Here is a 27,268-nt window from a genome sequence, read left to right as displayed (position 1 = left end):
CGCTGCCGGGGGGGCTCAGCCCGGGGGTCCCATCCCCGCCGCGCCCGGGGCGATGCGGGAACGGCAGGCACCGGCACGGCACCACCGGGGAGCCGCTGCCCGGCACCGGGAGCAGCGGGGAGCCGGGCTCGGGGCACGGCGGGCACGGCAGATCGCCCCCTCCCCTCTGGCTGGGCAGCCGCGCGAACGGAAGCGGAGGCGGAGGCGGAGGAGCGCCGCTCGCCGTCCCGCCCCCGCCCCGCCTCCCCGGCGTCACCGCCGCCGGTTATATAACCCGGCCGCGCCGGTCCCGCCCGCACCCCGCCGGCCGCTCGCACCGGGCGCCATGTTCGCCGTGAAGCCGAAAGCCGTCGTCGGCTTCAACCTGTTGTGCGGCGGCTCCCCGGCGGGGCTGGGGCGCGGCTTTGGCTCGGAAAGGGTTAAATGAAAGCGGTTGGGAAGCGCTGAGAAACGAAAGTGAACTTTGTTCCGCGGGGCGGAGGAGGAGAAGCCGCCGGTGCTGCTGTGTGCGGAGGAGATAACCTGGTTACAGATTAGCCCCGGCTCCTCCCGCGGCCCCCACCGGCGGATCGTCCCGGGCGGGCAGAGCCCGGCGAGCTCCGGAGCCTCGGCCCCGTTCCGGGCCACGGGGGGTTACTGGGGGAGTTCTTCTGGGTGACGTGCTCATACAGCCGTGGAAGGGTTCGGGTTGAAACAGACCCAAAAACTCATCCAGCCCCACGAGCCAGGACATTTTCCACCATCCCAGGCCTGTCCAAGCTGGCCTTGGGCACCTCCAGGGATCCAGGGCAGCCACAGCTTCCCTGGGAAATCTGTTTTTATGTATATAAAGTGTCCAAAGATTAGTTAGCTCGGGATTTTCAGCCTGCCCAGTTTAAGTGCAAGGGGGTTTTTGGTGGGGGAATTCTTCTGGGTAATGTTTTCATAGAGCCATGGAGGGGTTTGGATTGAAACAGACCCAAAAACTCATCCAGCCCCATGAGCAAGGACATTTTCCACCATCCCAGCCCTGTTCAGCCTGGCCTTGGGCACCTCCAGGGATCCAGGGCAGCCACAGCTGCTCTGGGAAATCTGTTTGCATGTATATAAAGTGTCCAAAGGTTAGTTAACTCGGGATTTTCAGCCTGCCCAGTTCAGGTGCAAGGGGATTTTTAATGGGGGAATTCTTCTGGGTGATGTGCTCATACAACCATGCAATGGTTTGGGTTGAAATAGATTTTAAAACTCCTCCAGTCCCAAAAGCAAGGGCATTTTCCACCATCCCCAGGGTGCTCCAAGCCCTGCCCAGCACTGCCAGGGATCCAGGGCAGTCCCAGCTGCCCTGAGAAATCTGGTTTTTATGTATTTAATCCAAAGATTGGTGAGCTCAGGAGTTTCAGATCCTCACTGTGTCCCAGTTTAGGTGCAAGGGGATTTTTGGTGGGGGGAATTCTTCTGGCTGATGTGCTCACAGAGCCATGGAAGGGTTTGGGTTGAAATAGATTTTAAAACTCCTCCAGTCCTACGAGCAACGACACTCTCCACCATCCCAGGGTGCTCCAACCCCTGCCCAGCACTGCCAGGGATCCAGGGCAGCCCCAGCTGCTCTGGGAAATCTGTTTGCATGTATTTAAAGTATCCAAATATTAGTTAGCTCGGGATTTTCCGCTTGCCCAGTTCAGGTGCAAGGGGATTTTTGGTGGGGGGAATTCTTCTGGCTGATGTGCTCACAGAGCCATGGAAGGGTTTGGGTTGAAATAGATTTTAAAACTCCTCCAGTCCTACGAGCAACGACATTCTCCACCATCCCAGGGTGCTCCAACCTGTCCAGCCTGGCCCTGGGCACTGCCAGGGGCAGCCCCAGCTGCTCTGGGAAATCTGTTTGCATGTATTTAAAGTATCCAAATATTAGTTAGCTCGGGATTTTCAGCTTGCCCAGTTCAGGTGCAAGGGGATTTTTGGTGGGGGGAATTCTTCTGGCTGATGTGCTCACAGAGCCATGGAAGGGTTTGGGTTGAAATAGATTTTAAAACTCATCCAGTGCCATGGCAGGGACCCCTTCCACCATCCCAGGGTGCTCCAAACAAGCCCTGGGCACCTCCAGGGATCCCAGATTTCTCTGGAAAAATCCATTTTCATGCATTTCCCCCCCTTGTGCAGGGCTGGGGTTGAGCTGGGAATGGGAAGTGACGGCTTGGAGCTGGGTTTGAGTCAGCTGGGCTGGGCTGGGCCGGGCTCAGAGCGGGCAGGCAGAGCCAGCAGGGCCTGGGGTGCCTGCAGCACTTTTGGGGTGCCTGCAGCACTTCTGGGGTGCCTGGGGGGTGTCGAGCTGCACATGCCTGGGGGGTGTCAGGGTGAAGGTTCCTGCAGCAGTTTTGGGGTTCTGGGGGGGGGTTTAGGGTGTAGGTTCCTCTAGCAGTTTTGGGGTTTTAGAGTGCAGTTTCTTGTAGCAGTTTTGGGGCTCCTGGGAGGTTTTAGGGTGTAGGTTCCTCTAACAGTTTTGGGGTTTTAGGGTGCAGGTCCCTACAGCACTTTTGGGGTGCCTGGGGGGTGTCGAGCTGCACATGCCTGGGGAGTGTCAGGGTGAAGGTTCCTGTAGCAGTTTTGGGGTTTTAGGGTGCAGTTTCTTGTAGCAGTTTTGGGGTTCCTGGGGGGTTTTGGGATGCAGGTTTCTGGAGCAGTTTTGGGGCACCTGCAGGAGTTTTGGGGTTCCTGGGGGGGGGGGTTAGGATGCAGGTTCCTGCAGGAATTTTGGGGCTCCTGCGAGGTTTTAGGGTGTAGGTTTCTCTAGCGGTTTTGGGGTTTTAGGGTGCAGGTTCCTGCAGCAGTTTTGGGGCACCTGCAGGAGTTTTGGGGTTCCTGGGAGGGTTTTAGGATACAGGTTCCTGTAGCTGTTTTGGGGTTTTAGGGTGCAGTTTCTTGTAGCAGTTTTGGGGCTCCTGCGAGGTTTTAGGGTGTAGGTTTCTCTAGCGGTTTTGGGGTTTTAGGGTGCAGGTTCCTGTAGCAGTTTTGGGGTCCCTGCAGCAGTTTTGGGGTTCCTGGGGGGGTTTTAGGATACAGGTTGGGCTGGGCCGGGCTCAGAGCGGGCAGGCAGAGCCAGCAGGGCCTGGGGTGCCTGCAGCACTTTTGGGGTGCCTGCAGCACTTCTGGGGTGCCTGGGGGGTGTCGAGCTGCACATGCCTGGGGGGTGTCAGGGTGAAGGTTCCTGCAGCAGTTTTGGGGTTCTGGGGGGGGGTTTAGGGTGTAGGTTCCTCTAGCAGTTTTGGGGTTTTAGAGTGCAGTTTCTTGTAGCAGTTTTGGGGCTCCTGGGAGGTTTTAGGGTGTAGGTTCCTCTAACAGTTTTGGGGTTTTAGGGTGCAGGTCCCTACAGCACTTTTGGGGTGCCTGGGGGGTGTCGAGCTGCACATGCCTGGGGAGTGTCAGGGTGAAGGTTCCTGTAGCAGTTTTGGGGTTCCTGGGAGGGTTTTAGGATGCAGGTTCCTGCAGCAATTTTGGGGTTTTAGGGTGCAGTTTCTTGCAGCAGTTTTGGGGTCCCTGCAGGAGTTTTGGGGCTCCTGTGAGGTTTTAGGGTGTAGGTTTCTCTAGCAGTTTTGGGGTTTTAGGGTGCAGTTTCTTGTAGGAGTTTTGGGGTTCCTGGGGGGGTTTTAGGATGCAGGTTTCTAGAGCAGTTTTGGGGTCCCTGCAGCAGTTTTGGGGTGCCCGGGAGGTGTCAGGGTGCTGTCTGGTGGAACACCCCCCTCCTTGCAGGAGGATGTGCCGTTTCCTCAGCTCGTCCCTTTTTTTGGCTCCTTCCTTTTTTTGTTTGCTGAGCACAAAGAGCTTCGGTTTCATCCTGAGCCGTGCTGCTGGGAAAGGAGAGGGGTCAGGGGATCAGTTCCTGGCCCCAATTCCCAGAGGGATCTCTGGGATCAGTTCCTGTTCCCTGTTCCCAGGGGGATCTCTGGGATCACTGGGATCAGTTCCTGTTCCCAGCTCCCACTGGGATCACTGGGATCATTTCTTATCCCCAATTCCCAGGGGGATCAGGGGATCAGTTCCTGGCCCCAATTCCCAGAGGGATCTCTGGGATCAGTTCCTGTTCCCAGCTCCCACTGGGATCACTGGGAAAGGCAGTGGGAAGGAGAGGGGTCAGGGGATCAGTTCCTGGCCCCAATTCCCAGAGGGATCTCTGGGATCAGTTCCTGTTCCCTGTTCCCAGGGGGATCAGGGGATCAGTTCCTGGTCCCAATTCCCAGGGGGGTCTCTGGGATCAGTTCCTGTTCCCAGCTCCCACTGGGATCTCTGGGATAATTTCTTATCCCCAATTCCCAGGGGGATCAGGGGATCAGTTCCTGGTCCCAGTTCCCAGAGGGATCTCTGGGATCAGTTCCTGTTCCCAGCTCCCACTGGGATCACTGGGAAAGGCAGTGGGATCAATGGGATCACTGGGATCATTTCTTATCCCCAATTCCCAGAGGGATCTCTGGGATCAGTTCCTGTTCCCTGTTCCCAGGGGGATCACTGGGATCACTGGGATCAGTTCCTGGCCCCAGCTCCCACTGGGATCTCTGGGATCATTTCTTATCCCCAATTCCCAGGGGGATCAGGGGATCAGTTCCTGGTCCCAATTCCCAGAGGGATCTCTGGGATCAGTTCCTGTTCCCAGCTCCCACTGGGATCACTGGGAAAGGCAGTGGGATCAATGGGATCACTGGGATCATTTCTTATCCCCAATTCCCACTGGGATCACTCGGATCCTTCCTGTCCCCAATGTTCTGCCCCGTTCTGACCCTTTCTAAAGCCCGGGCTCCTTTGCTGCTCCTTGGCAGGGCACTGGAGGTCGAGCTGGGGGTGCTGCTCTGCCAGGCAGACTTCAAATAAATTAAATTTAATTTAAAAATTGCTTAAAATTAAAATTTTTAATTTATATGAATTTTAATTTTAAATTATTTTATGCTATTTAGAAATAATTCAAATTATTTTAAATTTATTTTATGATTTAAATTATTTCATGAATTTAAATGATTTTTATTGTATTTTAATTTAAATTATTTATAATTATCTTAAAGTAATGTAAATTGTGTTTAATTTAAATTATTTTATTTGATGTAAATTATTTTATTAATTTTTATTTAAATTTACATTATTTAAAAACATTATTTTTTAATTTAACTTTTAATTCATAAAATAATTTAAATAATATTTTAAATTTATATTTAAATTTAAATTATTTTACAATTATTTTATGTATTTATTTAAACTATTTTATTTATTTAAATGATTCTATTTATTATTTTTGGGGGGGCTCCCACCCCAAATTCCATTTTCTGGGGGGGGTCCCACCCCAAATTCCATTTTTTGGGGGGTGTCCCATCCCAAAATCCATTTTTTGGGGTGGGGTTCCACCCCAAATTCCATTTTCTGGGGGGCTCCCACCCCAAATCCCATGTTTTGGGGGCTCCCAGCCCCTCCCAGCCCCTAATCGCCGGCAATCCCGCAGGAATGCTGCGCAAGCTGCAGATCCAGCAGGAAGAGGACCTGCAGGCCGTGGTGGAGGTGGCTGCGCACGTGTTCAGCGACGGGGTGACCAACTGGGGCCGCGTGGTGACCCTGGTGGCCTTCGGGGCCTTGGTGGCCAAGCACCTGAAGAGCATCAAGCAGGAGCAGAGCATCGGCTCCCTGGCCGGGATCATCACCGACGCCCTGGTCTCCACCAAGAGGGAGTGGCTGGAGAGCCAGGGGGGCTGGGTGAGTCACCATTCCTGGTTTTTTCCAATATTTCTGGGTTTTTGGCTGGTTTTGGGGTGTGTGGTTGTGTCCCGGGGGGGTTGTGGGGGTGTAGGAGCGACTCGGCGTTAGCTGCCTGGAGTGGTTGGGGATAAAAAGCAGATTTTTGGGGTGTTCCTGCTCATTGCCAAAGGTGGGGCAGCCCTGGGGGGGCTGAGCTGGCCCGTGGATGAAATGGGGCTGGGGGAGTTGGGGCGGGGGCACAGTCTGACACGCTGGGCTGAAATGGGGCTGGGGGAGCACAGGGAGAACACTGGAGAGTGCAGGATGAAATGGGGCGGGGGGAGCACTGGGGATGAGCAGGATGAAATGGGGCTGGGGGCTGCTTTAGCCTGAAATGGCTCTGAGGATGTTTGAGGATGAAATGGGGCTGGGGGAGCACAGGGGATGGGCAGGATGAAATGGGGCTGGGGTCTGTTTTAGCCTGAAATGGCTCTGGGGTTGTTTGAGGATGAAATGGGTCTGGGGGCTGTTTGAGGCTGAAATGGGGCTGGGGGTGCACAGGGGATGAGCAGGATGAAATGGGTCTGGGGGCTGTTTGAGGCTGAAATGGGTCTGGGGATATTTTAGGATAAAATGGGTCTAGGGGAGCAGAGGGGATGAGCAGGATGAAATGGGTCTGGGGGATGTTTGAGGCTGCAGTGGGTCTGGGGGCTGTTTTCCCTGCAGTGGGTCTGGGGGCTGTTTGGGGCTGCAGTGGGTCTGGGGGCTGTTTTACCCTGCAGTGGGTCTGGGGGCTGTTTGGGGCTGCAGTGGGTCTGGGGGCTGTTTTCCCTGCAGTGGGTCTGGGGGCTGTGCCCGGCCTGCCCGCTCTGAGGCTCGCCGCTCTCTCCCCAGGAGGGCTTCGTGGACTTTTTCCGCCCGGAGGATCTGGAGGGCAGCGTCCGGAACGTTCTGATGGCCTTCGCGGGCGTGGCCGGCCTGGGCGCCAGCCTGGCCTACATGATCCGGTGAGCCCGGCCTGCCCGCGCCCCCGGGGCACGCTGTGGGGGGACTGCCTCCCTGGGACCCCCAGGATCAGACTTTGGGGGGCCTGCCTCCCTGAGACCCCCAGGATCAGACTTTGGGAGGACTGCCTCCCTGGGACCCCCAAGAACCAGACTTTGGGGGGACTGCCTCCCTGGGACCCCCAGGATCACATTTTGGAAGGACTGGCTCCCTGGGGCTGCCTGGGATCAGACTTTTGGAGGACTGGCTACTCCCAAGAACCAGATTTTTGGAAGACTGGCTCCTTGGCACTCCCAAGAACCAGATTTTTGGAGGACTGGCTCTTTGGGCATGCCAACCACCAGATTTTGGAAGGACTGCCTCCGCGGTGCTGCCCAGGATCAGATTTTGGAGGACTGGCTCCCCAGCACTCCCAGGAACCAGACTTTGGGAGGACTGGCTCCCTGGGGCTGCCCAGAGCCAGAATTTTGGAAGGACTGGCTCCTGGGGCTGCCTGGGATCACATTTTGGAGGACTGGCTCCCCAGCACTCCCAAGAACCAGATTTTTGGAGGACTGGCTCCTTGGCACTCCCAGGATCAGACTTTGGAAGGACTGGCTCTTTGGGCATGCCAACCACCAGATTTTGGAAGGACTGGCTCCTGGGGCTGCCTGGGATCACATTTTGGAGGACTGGCTCTTTGGGGATGCCCAGGATCACATTTTGGAAGGTCTGGCTCCTTGGGGATGCCCACCACCAGATTTTTGGAAGAACTGCCTTCCTGGGGTTGCCTGGGATCACATTTTGGAAGGACTGGCTCTTTGGTGCTGCCCACCACCAGATTTTGGAACGACTGGCTCCCTGGAGCTGCCCAGGATCAGATTTTGGAAGACTGGCTACTCCCAAGAACCAGATTTTTGGATGACTGTCTCCCTGGGGATGCCCACCACCAGATTTTTGGAAGAACTGCCTTCCTGGGGTTGCCTGGGATCACATTTTGGAAGGACTGGCTCTTTGGTGCTGCCCACCACCAGATTTTGGAACGACTGGCTCCCTGGAGCTGCCCAGGATCAGATTTTGGAAGACTGGCTACTCCCAAGAACCAGATTTTTGGAGGACTGACTCTTTGGAGCTGCCCACCACCAGATTTTTGGAAGGACTGGCTCTTTGGGGATGCCCAGGATGAGATTTTTGGAGGACTGGCTACTCCCAAGAACCAGATTTTTGGAGGACTGTCTCCCTGGGGCTGCCCAGAACCAGATTTTTGGAGGACTGTCTCCCTGGGGCTGCCCACCCCCAGATTTTGGAGGACTGTCTCCCTGGGGCTGCCCACCCCAGGTTCTGGCTGCAGACCCCCGCAGGGGGACACGGAGCCGTCCCTGGAGCAGCTCCCGAGGAGGAGGAAGGTGATCTGCTGATGGATGCAGCATTCCTGGCTTCTGGAAGAGTTTTCCCTCTCCTCCCCTCACCTGGACGAGCTCAGGTGGATTTTTGCTTCTGATCCCAGAGGAACCAACTCCAGCAGCTCCTGCAGGGCCGAGGCAGCGGAGCAGGCGTTTGCAGGCTTGTGGTTTTTGGGGTTTTTCTGGTTGTTTTTGGTTTTTTTAAAATTTTTTTTCCTGGAAATAGCACCTTCTGCTGCTGCTGCTCTGCCTAAACTTCTGCTCTGGAGCAGAAGCTGGGGATGCTGTGCCAGGTGCTGCCCAGCCCCTTCCCTCCCCTGGGGGCTTCACAAAAATCACTTTTTTTGGCCCCAAACACTTCAGAAACAACAACTGCGTTTTGTAATTATGTAAAAAACCCCCGTTGGGCGGGGGAGAGGGCGCGGGGAAGCTGTAAATGTCTGTAAATCTGTGGAATATATACATTTTGCCTGCCCGCTCTGAGGCTCGCCGCTCTCTCCCCAGGAGGGCTTCGTGGACTTTTTCCGCCCGGAGGATCTGGAGGGCAGCGTCCGGAACGTTCTGATGGCCTTCGCGGGCGTGGCCGGCCTGGGCGCCAGCCTGGCCTACATGATCCGGTGAGCCCGGCCTGCCCGCGCCCCCGGGGCCCGCTGTGGGGGGCCTGCCTCCCTGGGACCCCCAGGATCACATTTTGGAAGGACTGGCTCCCTGGGGCTGCCTGGGATCAGACTTTTGGAGGACTGGCTACTCCCAAGAACCAGATTTTTGGAGGACTGGCTCCTTGGCACTCCCAGGATCAGACTTTGGAAGGACTGGCTCTTTGGGCATGCCAACCACCAGATTTTGGAAGGACTGCCTCCGCGGTGCTGCCCAGGATCAGATTTTGGAGGACTGGCTCCCCAGCACTCCCAGGAACCAGACTTTGGGAGGACTGGCTCCCTGGGGCTGCCTGGGATCACATTTTGGAGGACTGGCTCTTTGGGGATGCCCAGGATCACATTTTGGAAGGTCTGGCTCCTTGGGGATGCCCACCACCAGATTTTTGGAGGACTGGCTACTCCCAAGAACCAGATTTTGGAAGGACTGGCTCTTTGGGCATGCCAACCACCAGATTTTTGGAGGACTGACTCTTTGGAGCTGCCCACCACCAGATTTTTGGAAGGACTGGCTCTTTGGGGATGCCCAGGATGAGATTTTTCGAGGACTGGCTACTCCCAAGAACCAGATTTTTGGATGACTGTCTCCCTGGGGATGCCCACCACCAGATTTTTGGAAGAACTGCCTTCCTGGGGTTGCCTGGGATCACATTTTGGAAGGACTGGCTCTTTGGTGCTGCCCACCACCAGATTTTGGAAGGACTGGCTCCCTGGAGCTGCCCGGGATCAGATTTTGGAAGACTGGCTACTCCCAAGAACCAGATTTTTGGAGGACTGACTCTTTGGAGCTGCCCACCACCAGATTTTGGAAGACTGGCTCCTTGGGGCTGCCTGGAATCAGATTTTGGAGGACTGGCTACTCCCAACCACCAGATTTTGGAAGACTGGCTCTTTGGGGATGCCCAGGATGAGATTTTTGGAGGACTGGCTACTCCCAAGAACCAGATTTTTGGAGGACTGTCTCCCTGGGGCTGCCCACCCCAGGTTCTGGCTGCAGACCCCCGCAGGGGGACACGGAGCCGTCCCTGGAGCAGCTCCCGAGGAGGAGGAAGGTGATCTGCTGATGGATGCAGCATTCCTGGCTTCTGGAAGAGTTTTCCCTCTCCTCCCCTCACCTGGACGAGCTCAGGTGGATTTTTGCTTCTGATCCCAGAGGAACCAACTCCAGCAGCTCCTGCAGGGCCGAGGCAGCGGAGCAGGCATTTGCAGGCTTGTGGTTTTTGGGGTTTTTCTGGTTGTTTTTGGTTTTTTTAAAATTTTTTTTCCTGGAAATAGCACCTTCTGCTGCTGCTGCTCTGCCTAAACTTCTGCTCTGGAGCAGAAGCTGGGGATGCTGTGCCAGCCTCACCTGCTGCCAGGTGCTGCCCAGCCCCTTCCCTCCCCTGGGGGCTTCACAAAAATCACTTTTTTTGGCCCCAAACAGCCTTGGCTGCGCGCAGACGCTTCAGAAACAACAACTGCGTTTTGTAATTATGTAAAAAACCCCCGTTGGGCGGGGGAGAGGGCGCGGGGAAGCTGTAAATGTCTGTAAATCTGTGGAATATATACATTTTTGCAGAGCTGGAGATACAAAAAGGAGGAATTCCCTCTGGCTGTGGCTTCGTTCCTGGTGGGAAGCGGCATTCCTGTGGCTCCAGCCTTCCCTGGGGCGGCAGCAGTGGCCACAGCTGATGTTTCTGTTGGGTTTTAAATCTTTTTTTTTTATTTTTTTTTCAATTTTTTTGTCCCTTTTGGCGGGGGTGGGGGAGCTGGGGAAGTTCATTCTGGCCGCTTCCTCCTCCTCTTCCTCCTCCTCCTCCTCCAAGCCGTGAGCCGTGCAGAGTAAAGAATGTAAAATTCACTTTACACCCAAAAAACGTCAAATTTCTGCTTTCTGGGGCCGCTCCCTCAAGGTGGCTTCGATGCCCAGGCCAGCTGTGGTTCCATCAATAAATGTCATTATTTTTATTTTTTATTTATTCTTCCTCATTCCTCACTTCCCAAACTGCTTTTCTCCCCCGGCTGGGGGGATCTCGTGCTTTTTAAATCTCGTTTTTTCTCCCTCTTTTGGGGGGTCCCTGAACGCCCCTGCGCCAGAAATTCCCTGCAGGTTTGGGGTGGGTGGTAGAGGCAAAATCCTGCCCCAAAATCATCTAGAAATGTAAAATCCTGCCCCAAAATCATCTGGAAAGGCAAAATCCTGCCCCAAAATGCTCTGGAAATGTAAAACCCTGCCCCAAAATCCTGTGGAAATTATTTATTCTTCCTCATTCCTCACTTCCCAAACTGCTTTTCTCCCCCGGCTGGGGGGATCTCGTGCTTTTTAAATCTCGTTTTTTCTCCCTCTTTTGGGGGGTCCCTGAACGCCCCTGCGCCAGAAATTCCCTGCAGGTTTGGGGTGGGTGGTAGAGGCAAAATCCTGCCCCAAAATCATCTAGAAATGTAAAATCCTGCCCCAAAATCATCTGGAAAGGCAAAATCCTGCCCCAAAATGCTCTGGAAATGCAAAATCCTGCCCCAAAATCATCTGGAAATGCAAAATCCTGCCCCAAAGTCATCTGGAAAGGCAAAATCCTGCCCCAAAATCATATGGAAATGTAAAATTCTGCCTCAAAATTCTGTGGGAAAGCAAAATCCTGCCCCAAAATCATCTGGAAATGCAAAATCCTGCCCCAAAATGCTCTGAAAAGGCAAAATCCTGCCCCAAAATCATATGGAAATGTAAAATGTAAAATTCTGTCTCAAAATTCTGTGGGAAAACAAAATCCTGCCTCAAAATCATCTGGAAAGGCAAAATCCTGCCCCAAAATGCTCTGGAAATGTAAAACCCTGCCCCAAAATCCTGTGGAAATGCAAAATCCTGCCCCAAAATGCTCTGAAAAGGCAAAATCCTGCCCCAAAATCTGCTGGAAATACCAATTTCCCCCCAGACCCAGCCGGCTGCCCCAGCCCGGTGTTGCTTTTCTGCCTTTTTTGGGCTGGTTTTTGTTGTGTTTCGTTCTGTTTTTCCGGTTTTTGGGTGGTTTTTGGGTGGTTTTTGGGTTTTTTTTCGCCGCTGTGTCTTTGGGGATATTTTGGGCCTGCTCGGGCCTCGGGGCGGGGGTTGCCATGGAAACATGCAAAGGGAGGGTGGGGGGATTTGGGGTGTCCGGGGGGGGATTTGGGGTGTGCCAGGGGGTTTTGGGGTGTCTCAGGTTTTTTTGGGTGCCTCGGGGGGTTTTTGGGGTGGCTTGGAGGTTTGTTTTTTTTTTGGGGTGCCTTAGGGGTTTTGGGGTGGTTCAGGGTTTTTTGGGGTGATTCAGGGGTTTTGGGGTGTCTCAGGGTTTTTTTGGGTGTCTCAGGGGGTTTAGGGTGGTCCAGGAGTTTTGGGGTGCAGTAGGAGCTCAGGGTGGGGGGTTTTGGGGTGGTTTTTGTAACTGTTTCGGGGTTTCTGCAGCAGCAGTTTTGGGGTGGGTTTTGCAGCAGTTTTGGGGTTTTTGCAGCAGTTTTGGGGTTCCCGTAGCAGCAGTTTGGGGGGTGCCAGCAGCAGTTTTGGGGTGCAGGTTCCTGCAGCAGTTTCGGGGTGCCAGTAGCAGTTTGGGGGTTCCTGTAGCAGCAGTTTTGGGGTGGGTTTTGTAGCAGCAGTTTTGGGGTGGTTCCTGCAGCAGTTTTGGGGTCCCTGTAGCAGTTTTGGGGTGCAGGTTTCTGCAGCAGTTTTGGGATTGGTTTTGTAGCACTTTTGGGGTGGTTCCTGCAGCAGTTCGGGGTTCCTGCAGCAGTTTTGGGGTGGATTTTGTAGTTTTGGGGTGGGTTTTGTAGCAGTTTCAGGGTGCAGGTTCCTGCAGCAGTTTCGGGGTTCCTGCAGCAGCTTTGGGGTGGGTTTTGTAGCAGTTTCAGGGTGCAGGTTCCTGCAGCAGTTTCGGGGTTTCTGCAGCAGTTTTGGGGTGGATTTTGTAGTTTTGGGGTGGTTTCTGCAGCAGTTTTGGGGTTCCTGCAGCAGCTTTGGGGTGGATTTTGTAGTTTTGGGGTGGTTCCTGCAGCAGTTTCGGGGTTCCTGCAGCAGCTTTGGGGTGGATTTTGTAGTCTGCAGCAGTTTTGGGGTTTCTGCAGCAGTTTTGGGGTGGTTCCTGCAGCAGTTTTGGGGTTTCTGCAGCAGTTTTGGGGTGGTTCCTGCAGCAGTTTTGGGGTTTCTGCAGCAGTTTTGGGGTGGTTCCTGCAGCAGTTTTGGGGTTTCTGCAGCAGTTTTGGGGTGGTTCCTGCAGCAGTTTTGGGGTTTCTGCAGCAGTTTTGGGGTGGTTCCTGCAGCAGTTTTGGGGTTTCTGCAGCAGTTTTGGGGTGGTTCCTGCAGCAGTTTTGGGGTTTCTGCAGCAGTTTTGGGGTGGTTCCTGCAGCAGTTTTGGGGTTTCTGCAGCAGTTTTGGGGTGGTTCCTGCAGCAGTTTTGGGGTTTCTGCAGCAGTTTTGGGGTGGTTCCTGCAGCAGTTTTGGGGTTTCTGCAGCAGTTTTGGGGTGGTTCCTGCAGCAGTTTTGGGGTTTCTGCAGCAGTTTTGGGGTGGTTCCTGCAGCAGTTTTGGGGTTTCTGCAGCAGTTTTGGGGTGGTTCCTGCAGCAGTTTTGGGGTTTCTGCAGCAGTTTTGGGGTGGTTCCTGCAGCAGTTTTGGGGTTTCTGCAGCAGTTTTGGGGTGGTTCCTGCAGCAGTTTTGGGGTTTCTGCAGCAGTTTTGGGGTGGTTCCTGCAGCAGTTTTGGGGTTTCTGCAGCAGTTTTGGGGTGGTTCCTGCAGCAGTTTTGGGGTTTCTGCAGCAGTTTTGGGGTGGTTCCTGCAGCAGTTTTGGGGTTTCTGCAGCAGTTTTGGGGTGGATTTTGCAGCAGTTTTGGGGTTTCTGCAGCAGTTTTGGGGTGGTTCCTGCAGCAGTTTTGGGGTTTCTGCAGCAGTTTTGGGGTGGTTCCTGCAGCAGTTTTGGGGTTTCTGCAGCAGTTTTGGGGTGGTTCCTGCAGCAGTTTTGGGGTTTCTGCAGCAGTTTTGGGGTGGTTCCTGCAGCAGTTTCGGGGTTCCTGCAGCAGCTTTGGGGTGGATTTTGTAGTTTTGGGGTGGTTCCTGCAGCAGTTTCGGGGTTCCTGCAGCAGCTTTGGGGTGGATTTTGTAGTTTTGGGGTGGTTCCTGCAGCAGTTTCGGGGCGCCGTTTCCCGTTCCCCGCTCCCCCCGCCGTTCCCCCCCCGTTTCTCAGAAGCCGCCGCCGCTTCCCCGAAGCGGCCGCAAACAAACACCCGCCGGGGGAGGGGAAAAAAAAAGGCTTTAAAGGAGAAAAACGCGAGGGCAGCTGCGGGAAAAGGGGGTGCGGCCCCCCCCCGGGGTGGGGGGGATTTTGGGGAGGCAGCTCCGAGCAGGGGTTCATGCAAATGGGCAAAATCCCCCCCCCAAAAATACAAAAATTTGGGTTTTTTTAGGGTTTCTGTCACGCTCCAGGTGTGGGGTTTTCCCCTGGGGGGATCCGGGATGTTGGGGGGCAGAAATTTAACTTTTTTTTTTGGGGGGGGGTCACTGCACTTTCCCCCCTTTATAGGGCAAGGGGGGTCCTTGGGGAGAATTTGGGGGGACCCCACTTTAAGTCAGAGATGTTTTTTGGGGAGAGGGGCTGCCTGGAGCGCCCCCACCCCCCAAATCACTGCCCTTTTCCCCCCATTTTTGGGGCGGGGGGCGTCCCCCCTAAATTCCCAGGGTCTCCCCAAAGACTCCCCCTTCAATCCCTGGTCTTTCCCCCCCGTTTTTGGGCAAGGGGGGTCCTTGGGGAGACCCTGGGAATTTGGGGGGACCCCCACCTGAAGTCAGAGCTGTTTTTTGGGGAGAGGGGCTGCCTGGAGCCCCCCCCGTGGGGTTTTTGGGGGGCGGGGACCCCCCCAGCCCGCCGGGATTGTCCCTGCGGGGGGAGGAAGCGGGGGCGGGGTGACTCATTTGGGCTGAGATGACGAAGATTTGGGGAATTTGGGGAATTTGGGGCTGGGTTTTGAGGAGTGGGGGCTGGGGTCCCATCCTGACCCCCTCCCCAGCCGGGGGGGGCGGGGTTTGTTCCCCCCCAGTTCCTTTTCCAGGAATTCGGGTGCCCCAAATTCCCTTTCCTTCCTCCCGAGCCTGGCATTGGGCACTGGGCTGCTCCGTGAAGGCTCCTCCTCCTCTTCCTCCTCTTCTTCCTCCTCCTCCTCTTCTTTTTATTCTTTTTCTTATTTTCCTTCTTTTTCTTCTTTTTCTTCTCCTCCTTCTCTTCTTCTTCCTCCTCCTCCTCCTTTTCTCCTTCTCTTCCTCCTCTTTTTCTCCTCTTCCTCCTCCTCTCTTCCTTTTCCTCCTTTTCTGCTTATCTTCCTTCTCCTCCTCTTCCTCTCTTTCTCCTCCTCCTCTTCTTTTTCTTCTTTTTCTTCTTTTTCTTCTTTTCCTTATTTTTCTTCTTTTTCCTCTTCTTCTCTTCCTCCTCCTCCTTTTCTCCTTCTCTTCCTCCTCCTCTTCCTCTCTTCCTCCTCCTCCTCTTCCTTATTTTTCTTCTTTTTCTTCTTTTTTTCTTCTTTTTCTTCTTCATTTTCTCCTCTTCCTCCTCGCCCTCCTTTTCTCCTCCTCTTCCTCCTCCTCTCCCGGACTCCTGGCCCCCCCTGGTCCGCGGGTTCTGGGGGGCACAGGGGGTGTTTGGGGGGATTTGGGGGCATTTTGGGGTTCTGGGGGCACAGGGGGTGTTGAGTGGCTGCAGTTTGGGGCGGTACCGGGCTCGGTACCGGTATCCCGGACCAAAGGCGGTACCGGGGGCGGTACCGGGCTCGGTACCGGTATCCCGGACCAAAGGCGGTACCGGGGGCGGTACCGGGCTCGGTACCGGTATCCCGGACCAAAGGCGGTACCGGGGGCGGTACCAGGGTCGGTACCGTAGTTCCGGACCAAAGGCGGTACCGGGGTCGGTACCGGTATCCCGGACCAAAGGCGGTACCAGGGTCGGTACCGTAGTTCCGGACCAAAGGCGGTACCGGGGTCGATACCAGGGTCGGTACCGGGGTGGTGCCAAAGGCGGTACCGGGGTCGGTGCCGGGGGCGGTGCCGGGGGCGGTACCAGAGGCGGTACCGGGGTCGGTACCGGGGTCCCAGAGCGGGGGCGGTGCCGGGGGCGGTACCAGGGGCGGTACCAGGGGCGGTACCAGAGGCGCATCCTGCCCCCCAAACCCCCTCACCCTGCCTAAAGACCCCTCAATCTGCCCGCAGACCCCTCATCCTGCCCCAGACCCCTCAATCTGCCCCCAGACCCCTCAGTTCCCTGCTCTAAACCCACAGCCCCCTCCCCAGGGACCCTCCCCTGCGGTTCCTGCTCTGCAGCGCCCAAAAGGAAGTTTGGCGCTTTCCGCTGGGTTTTTCTTTGTTTTTTTTTCCCATTTTCGCCTGTTCCTCTTTCAGGACACCACCCTCACACAGCTCCCCCCCAGGGGCAGCCCCCTGAGCAGGGACAGATGCTGGAGCTGGGCCGGGGGGTTTGGGGTGGGTTCAGGAGAAGTTTGTGCCCTCCGAGCTCCAGCAGAGCTTGGACAACGCTCCCAGGCCGGATTTTGGGGTGCCAGAGCACGGCCAGGGGTTGATCCCCGTGTGCCACCATCGTATTTTCGGGAAAAAGAAAATCCTCGCCCAGGGTTTTCTCCTGGGAAGCTGAGAAGCCTCAGTTTCTCCTGTGTTTTATTGCTTTGGAGGTTGTTTATCCAACAGGTGAATTGTTTTTATTTAATGGCCAAACACAGCCAAGCTGTGAGTGACTCTGAGGAGTCTCGAGTTTTTATTATTAATTCTTGTTATTTATTATTCTTATAATTCTTATAATTATTCTTGTTAAGCCTTTTGATGTCTCCTTTCTTTAGTATAGTTTTAATAGTGTTCTTAGTATATAATATATATACTATATTATATATACTATATTCTTATATATAACAGAATTCTTATATTACATATAGTTATGATATAGTATATATAGTATATATAATGTAGTATATATTATATATAACATAGTATGTATTATATTATAATAAATATAATATATATGTACATATGTATATAATATATATACATATTATTATATGTATATAATAATACAGTGTAATACAGTATAATGTAATATAATATCATGCCATATCATACCATTAATATAATAATAAATATTATGAATATAATAATATAATTAATATATCATATCATGTCCTATCATAGTGTAATATTATAATAATAATATTATCAGCCTTCTGAGGACATGGAGGCAGGTTCAGTCACTGCTCCTCTGTCCTGGGGACCCCAGGAACGAGCATGGGGAGTTCCCAGTCCAGGCCCAGCAGCCCCTGCCCAGCTCCTGCACCCTCCCCAGCCTGCCAGCAGCTCCCTCCTCGCCCCCAGCCCCAGGACAGCAGTCCCACGGCAGTCTGTGTCTAGAAATCCACTTTATTTGGTTGCAGACGAGTGAGTGACGGAGCGCCCGGAGCCCCCAGGTCCCTGTGAGGAGCCCAGGGGCAGAATCCTGGCTGGAGCAGCCCCCCAGGGCCCCCCAGCACACACCTGAGCTGCAGCAACTGCTGGCAGGTGGCCCTGGGTGCCCCCTGTGCCCCCTGTGCCCAGCAGGGAGGGGATGGAGCCTGCAAGGGCACTGGAGACAGGCCCTGGCAGCAGTTGTTGTGTCCCTGGGGAGGAGGAGGAGGAGAAAAGGAGGAAGAAGAGAACAAAAAGAGGAGAAGAGGAGGAGGAGAAGAAGAAGAGGAAAAGAAGGAGAAAAGGAGGAAGAGAAGGAGGAGGAGAAGAGGAGGAGGAGGAGGAAGAGAACAAGAGGAGAAGAGGAGGAGGAAGAGGAGAAGAAGAGGAGAAAGAGAAGGAGAAAAGAAGAAGGAGAAAAGGAGGAGAAAGAAGAGGAGGAGGAGAAGAAGAAGAAGAGGAGAAAGAGAAGGAGAAAAGGAGGAGGAGAAAAGGAGGAGGAGGAAGAGGAGGAGAAGAGGAGAAAGAGAAGAGAAGGAGCAGGAGGAGAAAAGGAGGAGGAAGAGAAGAAGAGGAAGAGAAGGAGAAAAGGAGCAGGAGAAAAGGAGGAGGAAGAAGAGGAGGAGGAGGATTTTCCTGACCAAACTCCCCCCATCGCTTCCCTTTGCTGCGTGGATCAGGAAAAATCCGGGCAGGGAGCGCAGGAGCGGCAGCGGGCAGGGGCGAGGCTGGCACCTGCAAGTGTCACCCGGGTCCCCTGGGGGGCAGAGGGGACGGCAGCAAACACGGCCACTCCCGGGAGGGAATCCGGGAATCCCGGGAATGGGAGGACCCGGGAGGGGAGGGGAGGATCCAGGAGTGGAGGGGAGGATGCCGGGGGTCTCCACGGCCACTCCCGGGAGGGAATCCGGGAATCCCGGGGAGCCGGACCCGGGAGCGGGAGGGGCCAGGAGTGGAGGGGAGGATGCCGGGGGTCTCCACAGCCCCTCCCGGGAAGAGAATCCGGGTATCCCGGGAATGGGAGGACCCGGGAGGGGAGGGGAGGATCCCGGGGGTCTCCACAGCCACTCCCGGGAAGAGAATCCGGGAATCCCGGGAATGGGAGGATCCAGGAATGGAGGGGAGGATCCAGGAGTGGAGGGGAGGATCCCGGGGGTCTCCACGGCCCCTCCCGGGAGGGGAATCCGGGAATCCCGGGGAGCCGGACCCGGGAGTGGGAGGATCCAGGAGTGGAGGGGAGGGTCTCGGGGGTCTTCACGGCCATTCCCAGAAGGGAATCCGGGAATCCCGGGGAGGAGGACCCGTGAGTGGAGGGGAGGGTCCCGGGGGTCTCCACGGCCATTCCCGGGAAGGGAATCCTGGGGAAGAGAACCCGGGAATGGAGGGGAGGGTCCAGGAGTGGAGGGGAGGGGCTCGGGGGTCTTCACGGCCATTCCCAGAAGGGAATCCGGGAATCCCGGGGAGCCGGACCCGGGAGCGGGAGGGGCCAGGAGTGGAGGGGAGGGGCTCGGGGGTCTTCACGGCCATTCCCAGAAGGGAATCCGGGAATCCCGGGGAGCCGGACCCGGGAGCGGGAGGGGCCAGGAGTGGAGGGGAGGGGCTCGGGGGTCTTCACGGCCATTCCCAGAAGGGAATCCGGGAATCCCGGGGAGCCGGACCCGGGAGCGGGAGGGGCCAGGAGTGGAGGGGAGGGTGCCCGGGGTCTCCACGGCCATTCCCGGGAAGGGAATCCTGGGGAAGAGAACCCGGGAATGGAGGGGAGGATCCCGGGGGTCTCCACGGCCATTCCCAAAAGGCAATCCGGGAATCCCGGGGAGGAGGACCCGGGAGTGGGAGGACCCGGGAGTGGAGGGGAGGGTCCCGGGGGTCTCCCGGGCCCGGCCCCCTCAGTTGATGGGCTCGTACTCCGAGTAGCGGCGCCTGTGTGCCAGCAGCAGCAGGCAGCTGCCCAGCAGCAGCATGGCCAGCGGCGTGCCCAGCGCCACGGCCGTGATGGAGATCACCAGCGGCGAGAAGGTGTCCCTGGGGGGCTCCCCGAAACCCAGCAGCACCGACCTGCGGGGGAGGGAACACCTCAGCACAGGGGTGGGCTCTGTCCTGAGCCCCTGGGCATTGCCCAGCCCAGAGGGTCAGGACAAGATGAGGCTCCTCGAGGAATTTCTGTGGGGTATTTGCTGCAGGATTGCAGGGGAACTCTGACTTGGGAATGGAGATTGTTACTAAACAGTCCCCAAACTGCACATCCTTAGTGGCCAGGAGCATCCCTTCAGCACATTGTTAGTGACCAGCAGCATCCCTCAGACCCTTCAGACCCCTCTGCACATCTTTAGTGACCTGCAATATCCTTTCAGGCCCCTGTGCCCATCCTTAGTGACCAGCAGCATCCTTTCACACCCTCCAGACCCCTCTGCACATCCTTAGTGACCAGCAGCATCCTCTGAGACCCCTCTGCACATCTTCAGTGACCAGCAGCATCCCCCAGACCCTTCAGACTCCTCTGCACATCCTTAGTGACCAGGAGCATCCCCTCAGACTCTTCCGCACATCTTTAGTGACCAGGAACATCCTTTCAGACCTTTCAGACCCCTCTCCACATTCTTAGTGACCAGGAACATCCCCTCAGACCCCTCTGCCCATCATTAGTGACCAGCAGCATCCCCTCAGACCCCTCTGCACATCTTCAGTGACCAGCAGCATCCCCCAGACCCTCCAGACCCCTCTGCCCATTCTTAGTGACCAGCAGCATCCCCTCAGACCCCTCTGCACATCTTTAGTGACCAGGAACATCCTTTCAGACCCTCCAGACCCCTCTGCCCATCCTTAGTGACCAGGAGCATCCCTTCAGACCCTTCAGCACATTGTGAGTGACCAGCAGCATCCCCTGAGACCCTTCTGCCCATCCTTAGTGACCAGGAACATCCCCTGAGACGCCTCTGCACATCTTCAGTGACCAGGAACATCCCCTGAGACCCCTCTGCACATCTTCAGTGACCAGGAACATCCCCTGAGACCCCTCTGCCCATCCTTAGTGACCAGCAGCATCCCTCAGACCCTTCAGACCCCTCTGCACATCTTTAGTGACCTGCAATATCCTTTCAGACCCTTCAGGCCCCTGTGCCCATCCTTAGTGACCAGCAGCATCCCTCAGACCCTTCAGGCCCCTGTGCCCATCCTTAGTGACCAGCAGCATCCTTTCACACCCTCCAGACCCCTCTGCACATCCTTAGTGACCAGCAGCATCCTCTGAGACCCCTCTGCACATCTTCAGTGACCAGCAGCATCCCCCAGACCCTCCAGACCCCTCTGCCCATTCTTAGTGACCAGGAACATCCTTTCAGACCTTTCAGACCCCTCTCCACATTCTTAGTGACCAGGAACATCCCCTCAGACCCCTCTGCCCATCATTAGTGACCAGCAGCATCCCCCAGACCCTCCAGACCCCTCTGCCCATCCTTAGTGACCAGGAGCATCCCTTCAGACCCTTCAGCACATTGTGAGTGACCAGCAGCATCCCCTGAGACCCTTCTGCCCATCCTTAGTGACCAGGAACATCCCCTGAGACGCCTCTGCACATCTTCAGTGACCAGGAACATCCCCTGAGACCCCTCTGCCCATCCTTAGTGACCAGAAACATCCCCTCAGACCATCCCTAGTGACCAGCAGCATGCCCCCAGACCCCAGACCCCCACTCACCAGCTGAGGTACCTCCTCTCCTGGTACACCTGTCCCTCCTCTCCCCCAAAGGACACATTGAGGGCGCTGACGGTGCAGCTGCTGTGCCAGGTGTCCCCAAAGAAGGCCTGGAGCACGCTGGCCCCGGGCAGGCTCCCGTTGGCCAGGGACAGCCCCTGGGCCCTGCACTGGATGCTGTCCTCGCGCCGCGGGCTCCGCGAGCCGTAGGCCACAGCCTTCCACTGCAGGAAGGGCAGCGGGGAGCTGCTGTTGGGGGGCTCTGCCAGCAGGGACAGCACCTGGGACAGGGACAGCGGGGTCAGCCCGGGCCACGGAGCGAAACGGAGCTCTGCCGGGGATAAGGCTGGGAGAAGGGCAGGGGAAAGGGAAAGGCTGGGAGAAGAGCAGGGGAAAGGGAAAAGGAAAGGCTGGGAGAAGGTCAGGAAAGAAAAAGGCTGGGAGAAGAGCAGGGGAAAGGGAAAGGTTGTGAGACGGTCAGGGGAAAGGGAAAGGGAAAGGCTGAGAGAAGAGCAGGGGAAAGGGAAAGGCTTGGAGAAGAGCAGAGGAAAGGGAAAAGGGAAAGGCTGTGAGAAGAGCAGAGGAAAAGGAAAAGCTGGGAGAAGAGCAGGGGAAAGGAAAAGCTGGGAGAAGAGCAGAGGAAAGGGAAAGGCTGTGAACAGAGCAGAGGAAAGGGAAAGGCTGGGAGAAGAGCAGGGGAAAGGGAAAGGCTGGGAGAAGAGCAGAGGAAAGGCCATGAGAAGGTTAGAGGAAGAGGAAAGGCTGTGAGAAGGTCAGGAAAGGGAAAGGCTGAGAGAAGAGCAGGGGAAAGGGGAAAGGCTGTGAGAGAAGCAGAGAAAAAGGAAAAAGGGAAAGGTTGTGAGAAGAACAGAAGAAAACCTGGGAGAAGAGCAGAGAAAAGGGAAAGGGAAAGGCTGTGAACAGAGCAGAGGAAAGAGAAAAGCTGGATGGGAGAAGAGCAGAGGAAAGGCCATGAAGAGGTCAGAGGAAGAGGAAAGGCTGTGAGAAGATCAAAGAATGAGGAACAATTCTTATCTAAACTTGCTGCACCTGGTGTTGTGAACACGTGGAATGGGCTATGGAGATTTGTTTGCCAAAGGGTGGTTTCTTAATTAGCCAGTGTGATGGTGTTTTAATTAGAGGATCAATTAGGTCAACTTGTATTATAACTGGCTATGAATGTAAGGGGTTTCTTAATAAAGACAGATTAATCAATCTATTAATTGATATTAATCTATCTAATAGATTGATATTAGCTAGACTAATATCAATGAACAGATTGGTTAATTGATCAATCAGTTAATTGATTGGGGGCTGCCCTGGCTCACCTGGAAGACGCTGGGGGTGTACTTGTCATTGATGGATTGCAGCATATTAGATAATTCTATTAATTGATATTAATCTATCTAATGCCAATCTATTGGATATACTAATATCAATGAACAAATTCATTAATTAATCAATCAATTAATCAACTGAGGCCCACTCTGGCTCACCTGGAAGACGCTGGGGGTGCACTCGTCATTGATGGATCGCAGCATATGTTCTATTAATTTATATCAATCTATCTCATATCACTCTATTCCTTAGACTAATATCAATGAATAGATTGATTAATTAACCAATCAATTAACCAACTGAGGGCAGCCTGGCTTACCTGGAAGACGCTGGGGGTGTACTCATCATTGATGGAGTGCAGCATATTAGACACGTTAATATCAATTCTATTGATTTATATTGACCTATCTCATATCACTCTATTAACTAGACTAATATCAACGAACAGATTGGTTAATTGATCAATAGTTAATTGATTGAGGGCAGCCTGGCTCACCTGGAAGACGCTGGGGGTGTACTTGTCGTCGATGGAGCACAGTATATTAGACAGGTTAATATAAATTATATTAATTTATATTAATCTATCTAAGATAAATCTATTAGCTAGACTAATATCAATGAACAGATTGGTTAATTGATCAATCAGTTAATTGATTGGGGACTGCCCTGGCTCACCTGGAAGACACTGGGGGTGCACTTGTCGTCGATGGAGTGCAGCATATTAGACACGTTAATATCAATTCTATTGATTTATATCGATCTATCTCATATCACTCCATGAACTACACTAATATCAATGAACAGATTGGTTAATTGATCAATCAGTTAATTGATTGGGGGCTGCCCTGGCTCATCTGGAAGACGCTGGGGGTGTACTCGTCGTCGATGGAGCACAGTATATTAGACAGGTTAATATCAATTCTATTGATTTATATTGACCTATCTCATATCACTCCATGAAATACACCAATATCAACGACCAGACTGGTTAATTAATCAATCCATTAACTCCCTGAGGGCAGCCTGGCTCACCTGGAAGACGCTGGGGGTGTACTCATCATTAAGACGCTGGGGGTGTACTCATCATTGATGGAGCGCAGCATATTAGATAGGCTAATATCAATTCTATTGATTTATATTGACCTATCTCATATCACTCTATTAAGTAGACTAATATCAATGAACAGATTGGTTAATTGATCAATCAGTTAATTGATTGGGGGCTGCCCTGGCTCACCTGGAAGATGCTGGGGGTGTACTCGTTGTCGATAGAGTGCAGCATATTAGACAGGTTAATATAAATTCTATTGATTTATATTAATCTATCTAAGATCAATCTATTAGCTAGACTAATATCAATGAACAGATTGATTAACTGATCAATCAGTTAATTGATTAGGGGCTGCCCTGGCTCATCTGGAAGACGCTGGGGGTGTACTCGTCGTCGATGGAGCGGTCGGTGTGCAGGCGCCGCGCCGCCCCCGCCGGCTCCACCGTGGCCAGCTGCAGCAGGAAGCGGGAGCCGTTCCCCCGGGGAGCCACCCCGGCCAGGATGAACTGCAGCTGAGAGCTGTCCGCCGTGTGCAGCAGCCTGGGCAGCTCCCCGGCACGGCCTGCCGCCTCGTAGGCTGTCACCTGCGGGACACGGGGGGACAGAGGGACACGGGGACGGGGACAGAGAGGGACAGAGAGGGACAGAGAGGGACAGAGAGGGACAGAGAGGGACAGAGAGACACGGGCACGGGGTCAGAGAGGGACAGAGAGGGACAGAGAGACACGGGCACGGGGTCAGAGAGGGACAGAGAGGGACAGAGAGACACGGGCACGGGGTCAGAGAGGGACAGAGAGGGACAGAGAGACACGGGCACGGGGTCAGAGAGGGACAGAGAGGGACAGAGAGACACGGGCACGGGGTCAGAGAGGGACAGAGAGGGACAGAGAGACACGGGCACGGGGTCAGAGAGGGACAGAGAGGGACAGAGAGACACGGGCACGGGGTCAGAGAGGGACAGAGAGGGACAGAGAGACACGGGCACGGGGTCAGAGAGGGACAGAGAGGGACAGAGAGACACGGGCACGGGGTCAGAGAGGGACAGAGAGGGACAGAGAGACACGGGCACGGGGTCAGAGAGGGACAGAGAGGGACAGAGAGACACGGGCACGGGGTCAGAGAGGGACAGAGAGGGACAGAGAGGGACAGCGAGGGACAGGGGACAGAGGACGAAGAGTGACACAGGACAGAGGGACAGTGAGGGACATGGGGCATGGGGACAGTGAAGAACAGAGGGACAGTGAGGGACAGAGAGCCTGTCACCTGGACATGCTCTCTGCCCCCTGGACATGTCCCCTGTCCCCATCCCCAGCCTCCTGGACATGTCCCCAGACCCCCGCCCATGTCCCCAGCCCCCTGGACAAGACCCCTGTCCTCTGGATGTGTTCCCTGTCCCCTGCCCGTGTCCCAGGCCCGAGAGGCAGAGAGGGACAGAGGGACACGGGCACGGGGACGGAGAGGGACAGAGAGACACGGGCACAGGGACAGAGAGGGACAGAGGGACACGGGGCACGGGGACAGAGAGGGACAGAGAGGGACAGAGGGACACGGGGCACGGGGACAGAGAGGGACAGAGAGGGACAGGGGACAGAGGGACGAAGAGTGACACAGGACAGAGGGACAGTGAGGGACATGGGGCACGGGGACAGTGAGAGACAGGGGACAGTGAGGGACAGAGGCCTGTCCCCAGCTCCTGCCCCTGTCCCCAGCCCCCTGCCCATGTCCTCAGCCCCCTGCCCATGTCCTCAGCCCCCTGGACGTGCTCTCTGTCCCCTGCCCATGTCCAGCCCCCTGGACATGTCCCCAGCCCCCTGGACGTGTCCCCAGCCCCTGCCCATGTCCCTAGCCCCTGGACGTGTCCCTTGCCCCCTGCCCATGTCCCCAGCCCCCTGGACGTGCTCTCTGTCCCCTGCCCCTCTCCCCTGCCAGTGTCCCCAGCCCCTGCCCCTGTCCCCAGCCCCCTGGACGTGCTCTCTATCCCCTGCCCATGTCCCCAGTCCCTGCCCCTGTCCCTAGCCCCCTGCCCGTGTCCCCAGCTCCCTGCCCATGTCCCCAGCCCCTGGATGTGTCCTCTGCCCCCTGCCCGTGTCCCCAGCCCCTGGACATGTCTCCAGCCTCCTGCCCATGTCCCTAGCCCCTGCCCATGTCTCCAGCCCCTGCCCATGTCCCCAGCCCCAGTCCCTGTCCCCAGCCCCTGGGCACACCCGCAGTGCCAGGCTGCCGTTGGCGAAGGCGCCGCCGGGGTCGGTGGCCGGGGCCCCGCTGAGCTCGGCCGTCAGCGCCGTGTGGTTCAGGGTGTGGTTGAGGCTGTCCCAGGAGAACTCCGACAGCTCGTAGGTGGGGTAGAAGAGCTCCCCCGAAGGTTTGGCCTCGCTGAACTCGAACAGCTGCAGGGAAGGGAGGGGAGAGGGGCTGGGAGCACCGGCGGGACGGGAGATCCGCGATCCACTTGAGGCAGAGCTGCCTCAGCCAAGCAGCTCAGACACTTCCCTGGATGGGAATGGGAATGGAGGGGATTTCCCTGGAGCTGGGAAGCTGCCCAGGGACCCTCTGCACCCCCCGAGCAGCCCCCTGCCAGCAGTACCTTGGTGAAAACCACGGCTGTGGAATAGACCACGCTGTCGGGAGGGTCGATCCAGATGGCTCCAGCAGGACTGGGTGACAGCAGCTGGGTCCAGTTGACCCTCAGGGCACTGCTGGGGCTCTTGGTGGCCACCAGGAGCACAGAAGGGGCCCCGATGCTGCTCCACACGTAGTGCAGGGTGTCCTCAGGCCCCACTGCCCGCACGTGCAGCAGGTTCACAGAAGAGCTGTTCCAGCCAGGGTTGTACTCCATGGACACCTGCGGGGCAGGGACAGGGCTGGGGGTGGCTCTGAGCCCTGCAGGACAACCCCAGCGTGACAGGGGGATCGGACATTGCAGCTGCCTCTGCTCCCGTGACTCTGCAGCCCTGGTGTTGCTCAACACACCCAGTCAGCATTTCACAGCTTTGAGCTGCTTCCCATCCGAAAGGCCCTTACCTTCCACAGCCCCTTCCCACCCCAGAGCCCCTTCCCATCCTAATGGCCCTTCCCTTCCACAGCCCCTTCTTTTTCCATCCCACAGCCCCTTTCCACCCCACAGCCCCTTCCCTTCCCTTCCCTTCCCTTCCCTTCCCTTCCCATCCCATCCCACAGCCATGCTGGTCCCACTGCATTAGGACAAAGGGGAGACGAGGGACAGACACAGGTGGCCTTGGGACATGTCCCCGCAGGACAGCGGGTGGCAGGGCAGGGTCACCCAGGACAGAGCAAGGGCTGCCTCAGCTCCAGCCCCACGTGGGAGCCCCTTGTCCCCCCAAACCCCTCAAAGCTGGGCCCCAGCAGGACCGGGGGGTCCAGCCCAGCCCCTGCTCTGGACAGCACCCCCCGAGAACGCAAGCCATCCCAAAAGTTTACATCCCACACACGATCCCAAAAGTTTCTATCCCACAAACCACCCCAAAAGTTTCCATCCCACAAACCATCCCAAAACTTTCCCTTCAGCACGAGCACTAACTTCTTTACCTTGCGGGTGGCAGAGCCGCCCTGGGCGAGCACAGTGTCCCACCCCACCCACCTGGATGTCCCCCGTGTCACCCGCTCTGGGTGACCCGCGTGTCCCCGCTGGACATCCCGAGATCCCCAGCAGGGGACACGGGGGGCGCTCAGCCACCGCCGCAACGCGGGACGAGCTCCGAGCTCCGCACCCGGCCCGGTAGCCCCGGTAGCCCCAGTAGCCCCGGTGGCCCCGGTAGCCCCGAGCCCCGCTCACCTTCCGGCCCCGCTCGGCCCCGGCCGCCGCCAGCAGCGCCAGCAGCGCCAGCACCGCAGCGGCGGCCATGGTGCGACCGGCCCCGGCCACGGCACCGCCCCGGAACGGCCCGGGACCGCCCCGGAACAGCCCCGGTACTGCCCTAGAACCGCCCCGGGACCGCCCAGGAACGGCCCAGGTACCGCCCGGGAACCGCCTCGGGACCGCCCCGGAACAGCCCCGGTACTGCCCAGGTACCG

At 56.0% G+C, this 27,268-nt stretch overlaps 2 protein-coding genes and 1 long non-coding RNA gene across 4 annotated transcripts; 2 read left to right on the top strand and 1 right to left on the bottom strand.

Annotated features, from left to right (window-relative positions):
• Positions 1-310: 310 nt before the first annotated feature.
• Positions 311-7,198, top strand: LOC121336425 (induced myeloid leukemia cell differentiation protein Mcl-1 homolog). The gene is made up of 3 exons (XM_041405561.1): positions 311-418; positions 5,398-5,706; positions 6,583-7,198. Exons 1-3 carry the CDS (start codon positions 326-328, stop codon positions 6,697-6,699), a joined length of 519 nt encoding a protein of 172 aa, XP_041261495.1. The 5' UTR covers positions 311-325; the 3' UTR covers positions 6,700-7,198.
• Positions 7,199-7,235: 37 nt separating this feature from the next.
• LOC121336420 lies at positions 7,236-10,685 on the top strand. Its single transcript, XR_005952751.1, has 2 exons — positions 7,236-8,368; positions 10,090-10,685. It is a non-coding gene; the product is annotated as an uncharacterized LOC121336420 (long non-coding RNA).
• An 8,155-nt stretch (positions 10,686-18,840) lies between these two features.
• LOC121336422 (glycosylated lysosomal membrane protein) lies at positions 18,841-27,268 on the bottom strand. 2 transcript variants are annotated; one of them, XM_041405556.1, is made up of 6 exons: positions 27,030-27,268; positions 25,821-26,078; positions 25,441-25,623; positions 23,602-23,820; positions 20,851-21,128; positions 18,841-19,212 (listed from the first exon to the last, which is right to left on the bottom strand). In XM_041405556.1, the coding sequence occupies exons 1-6, from the start codon at positions 27,096-27,098 to the stop codon at positions 19,044-19,046; spliced, it is 1,176 nt and encodes a 391-aa protein (XP_041261490.1). In that variant the 5' UTR covers positions 27,099-27,268; the 3' UTR covers positions 18,841-19,043. The 2 variants fall into 2 exon arrangements, with proteins under 2 accessions (XP_041261490.1, XP_041261491.1); XM_041405557.1 differs by lacking the exon at positions 27,030-27,268 and adding an exon at positions 26,835-26,986.

Source organism: Onychostruthus taczanowskii, unplaced genomic scaffold, assembly GCF_017590055.1.
Source record: "Onychostruthus taczanowskii isolate IOZ18803 unplaced genomic scaffold, ASM1759005v1 scaffold233, whole genome shotgun sequence".
NCBI classification, from domain to species: domain Eukaryota; kingdom Metazoa; phylum Chordata; class Aves; order Passeriformes; family Passeridae; genus Onychostruthus; species Onychostruthus taczanowskii.
Note: the sequence above shows the minus strand (reverse complement) of the source record. Positions and strands in the feature narration are given on the sequence as shown.

Coding starts and splice junctions, on each gene's coding strand:
- LOC121336425 (XM_041405561.1), top strand. CDS start 326: ATGTTCGCCGTGAAGCCGAAAGCCGTCGTCGGCTTCAACCTGTTGTGC. Junction 419..5,397: donor GCGGCTTTGGCTCGGAAAGG/GTTAAATGAAAG, acceptor GGCTCCCACCCC/AAATCCCATGTTTTGGGGGC. Junction 5,707..6,582: donor TGGAGAGCCAGGGGGGCTGG/GTGAGTCACCAT, acceptor CTCTCTCCCCAG/GAGGGCTTCGTGGACTTTTT.
- LOC121336422 (XM_041405556.1), bottom strand. CDS start 27,098: ATGGCCGCCGCTGCGGTGCTGGCGCTGCTGGCGCTGCTGGCGGCGGCC. Junction 25,624..25,820: donor CAGCCGTGGTTTTCACCAAG/GTACTGCTGGCA, acceptor CCTTCCCTGCAG/CTGTTCGAGTTCAGCGAGGC. Junction 23,821..25,440: donor ACGGCAGCCTGGCACTGCGG/GTGTGCCCAGGG, acceptor CGTGTCCCGCAG/GTGACAGCCTACGAGGCGGC.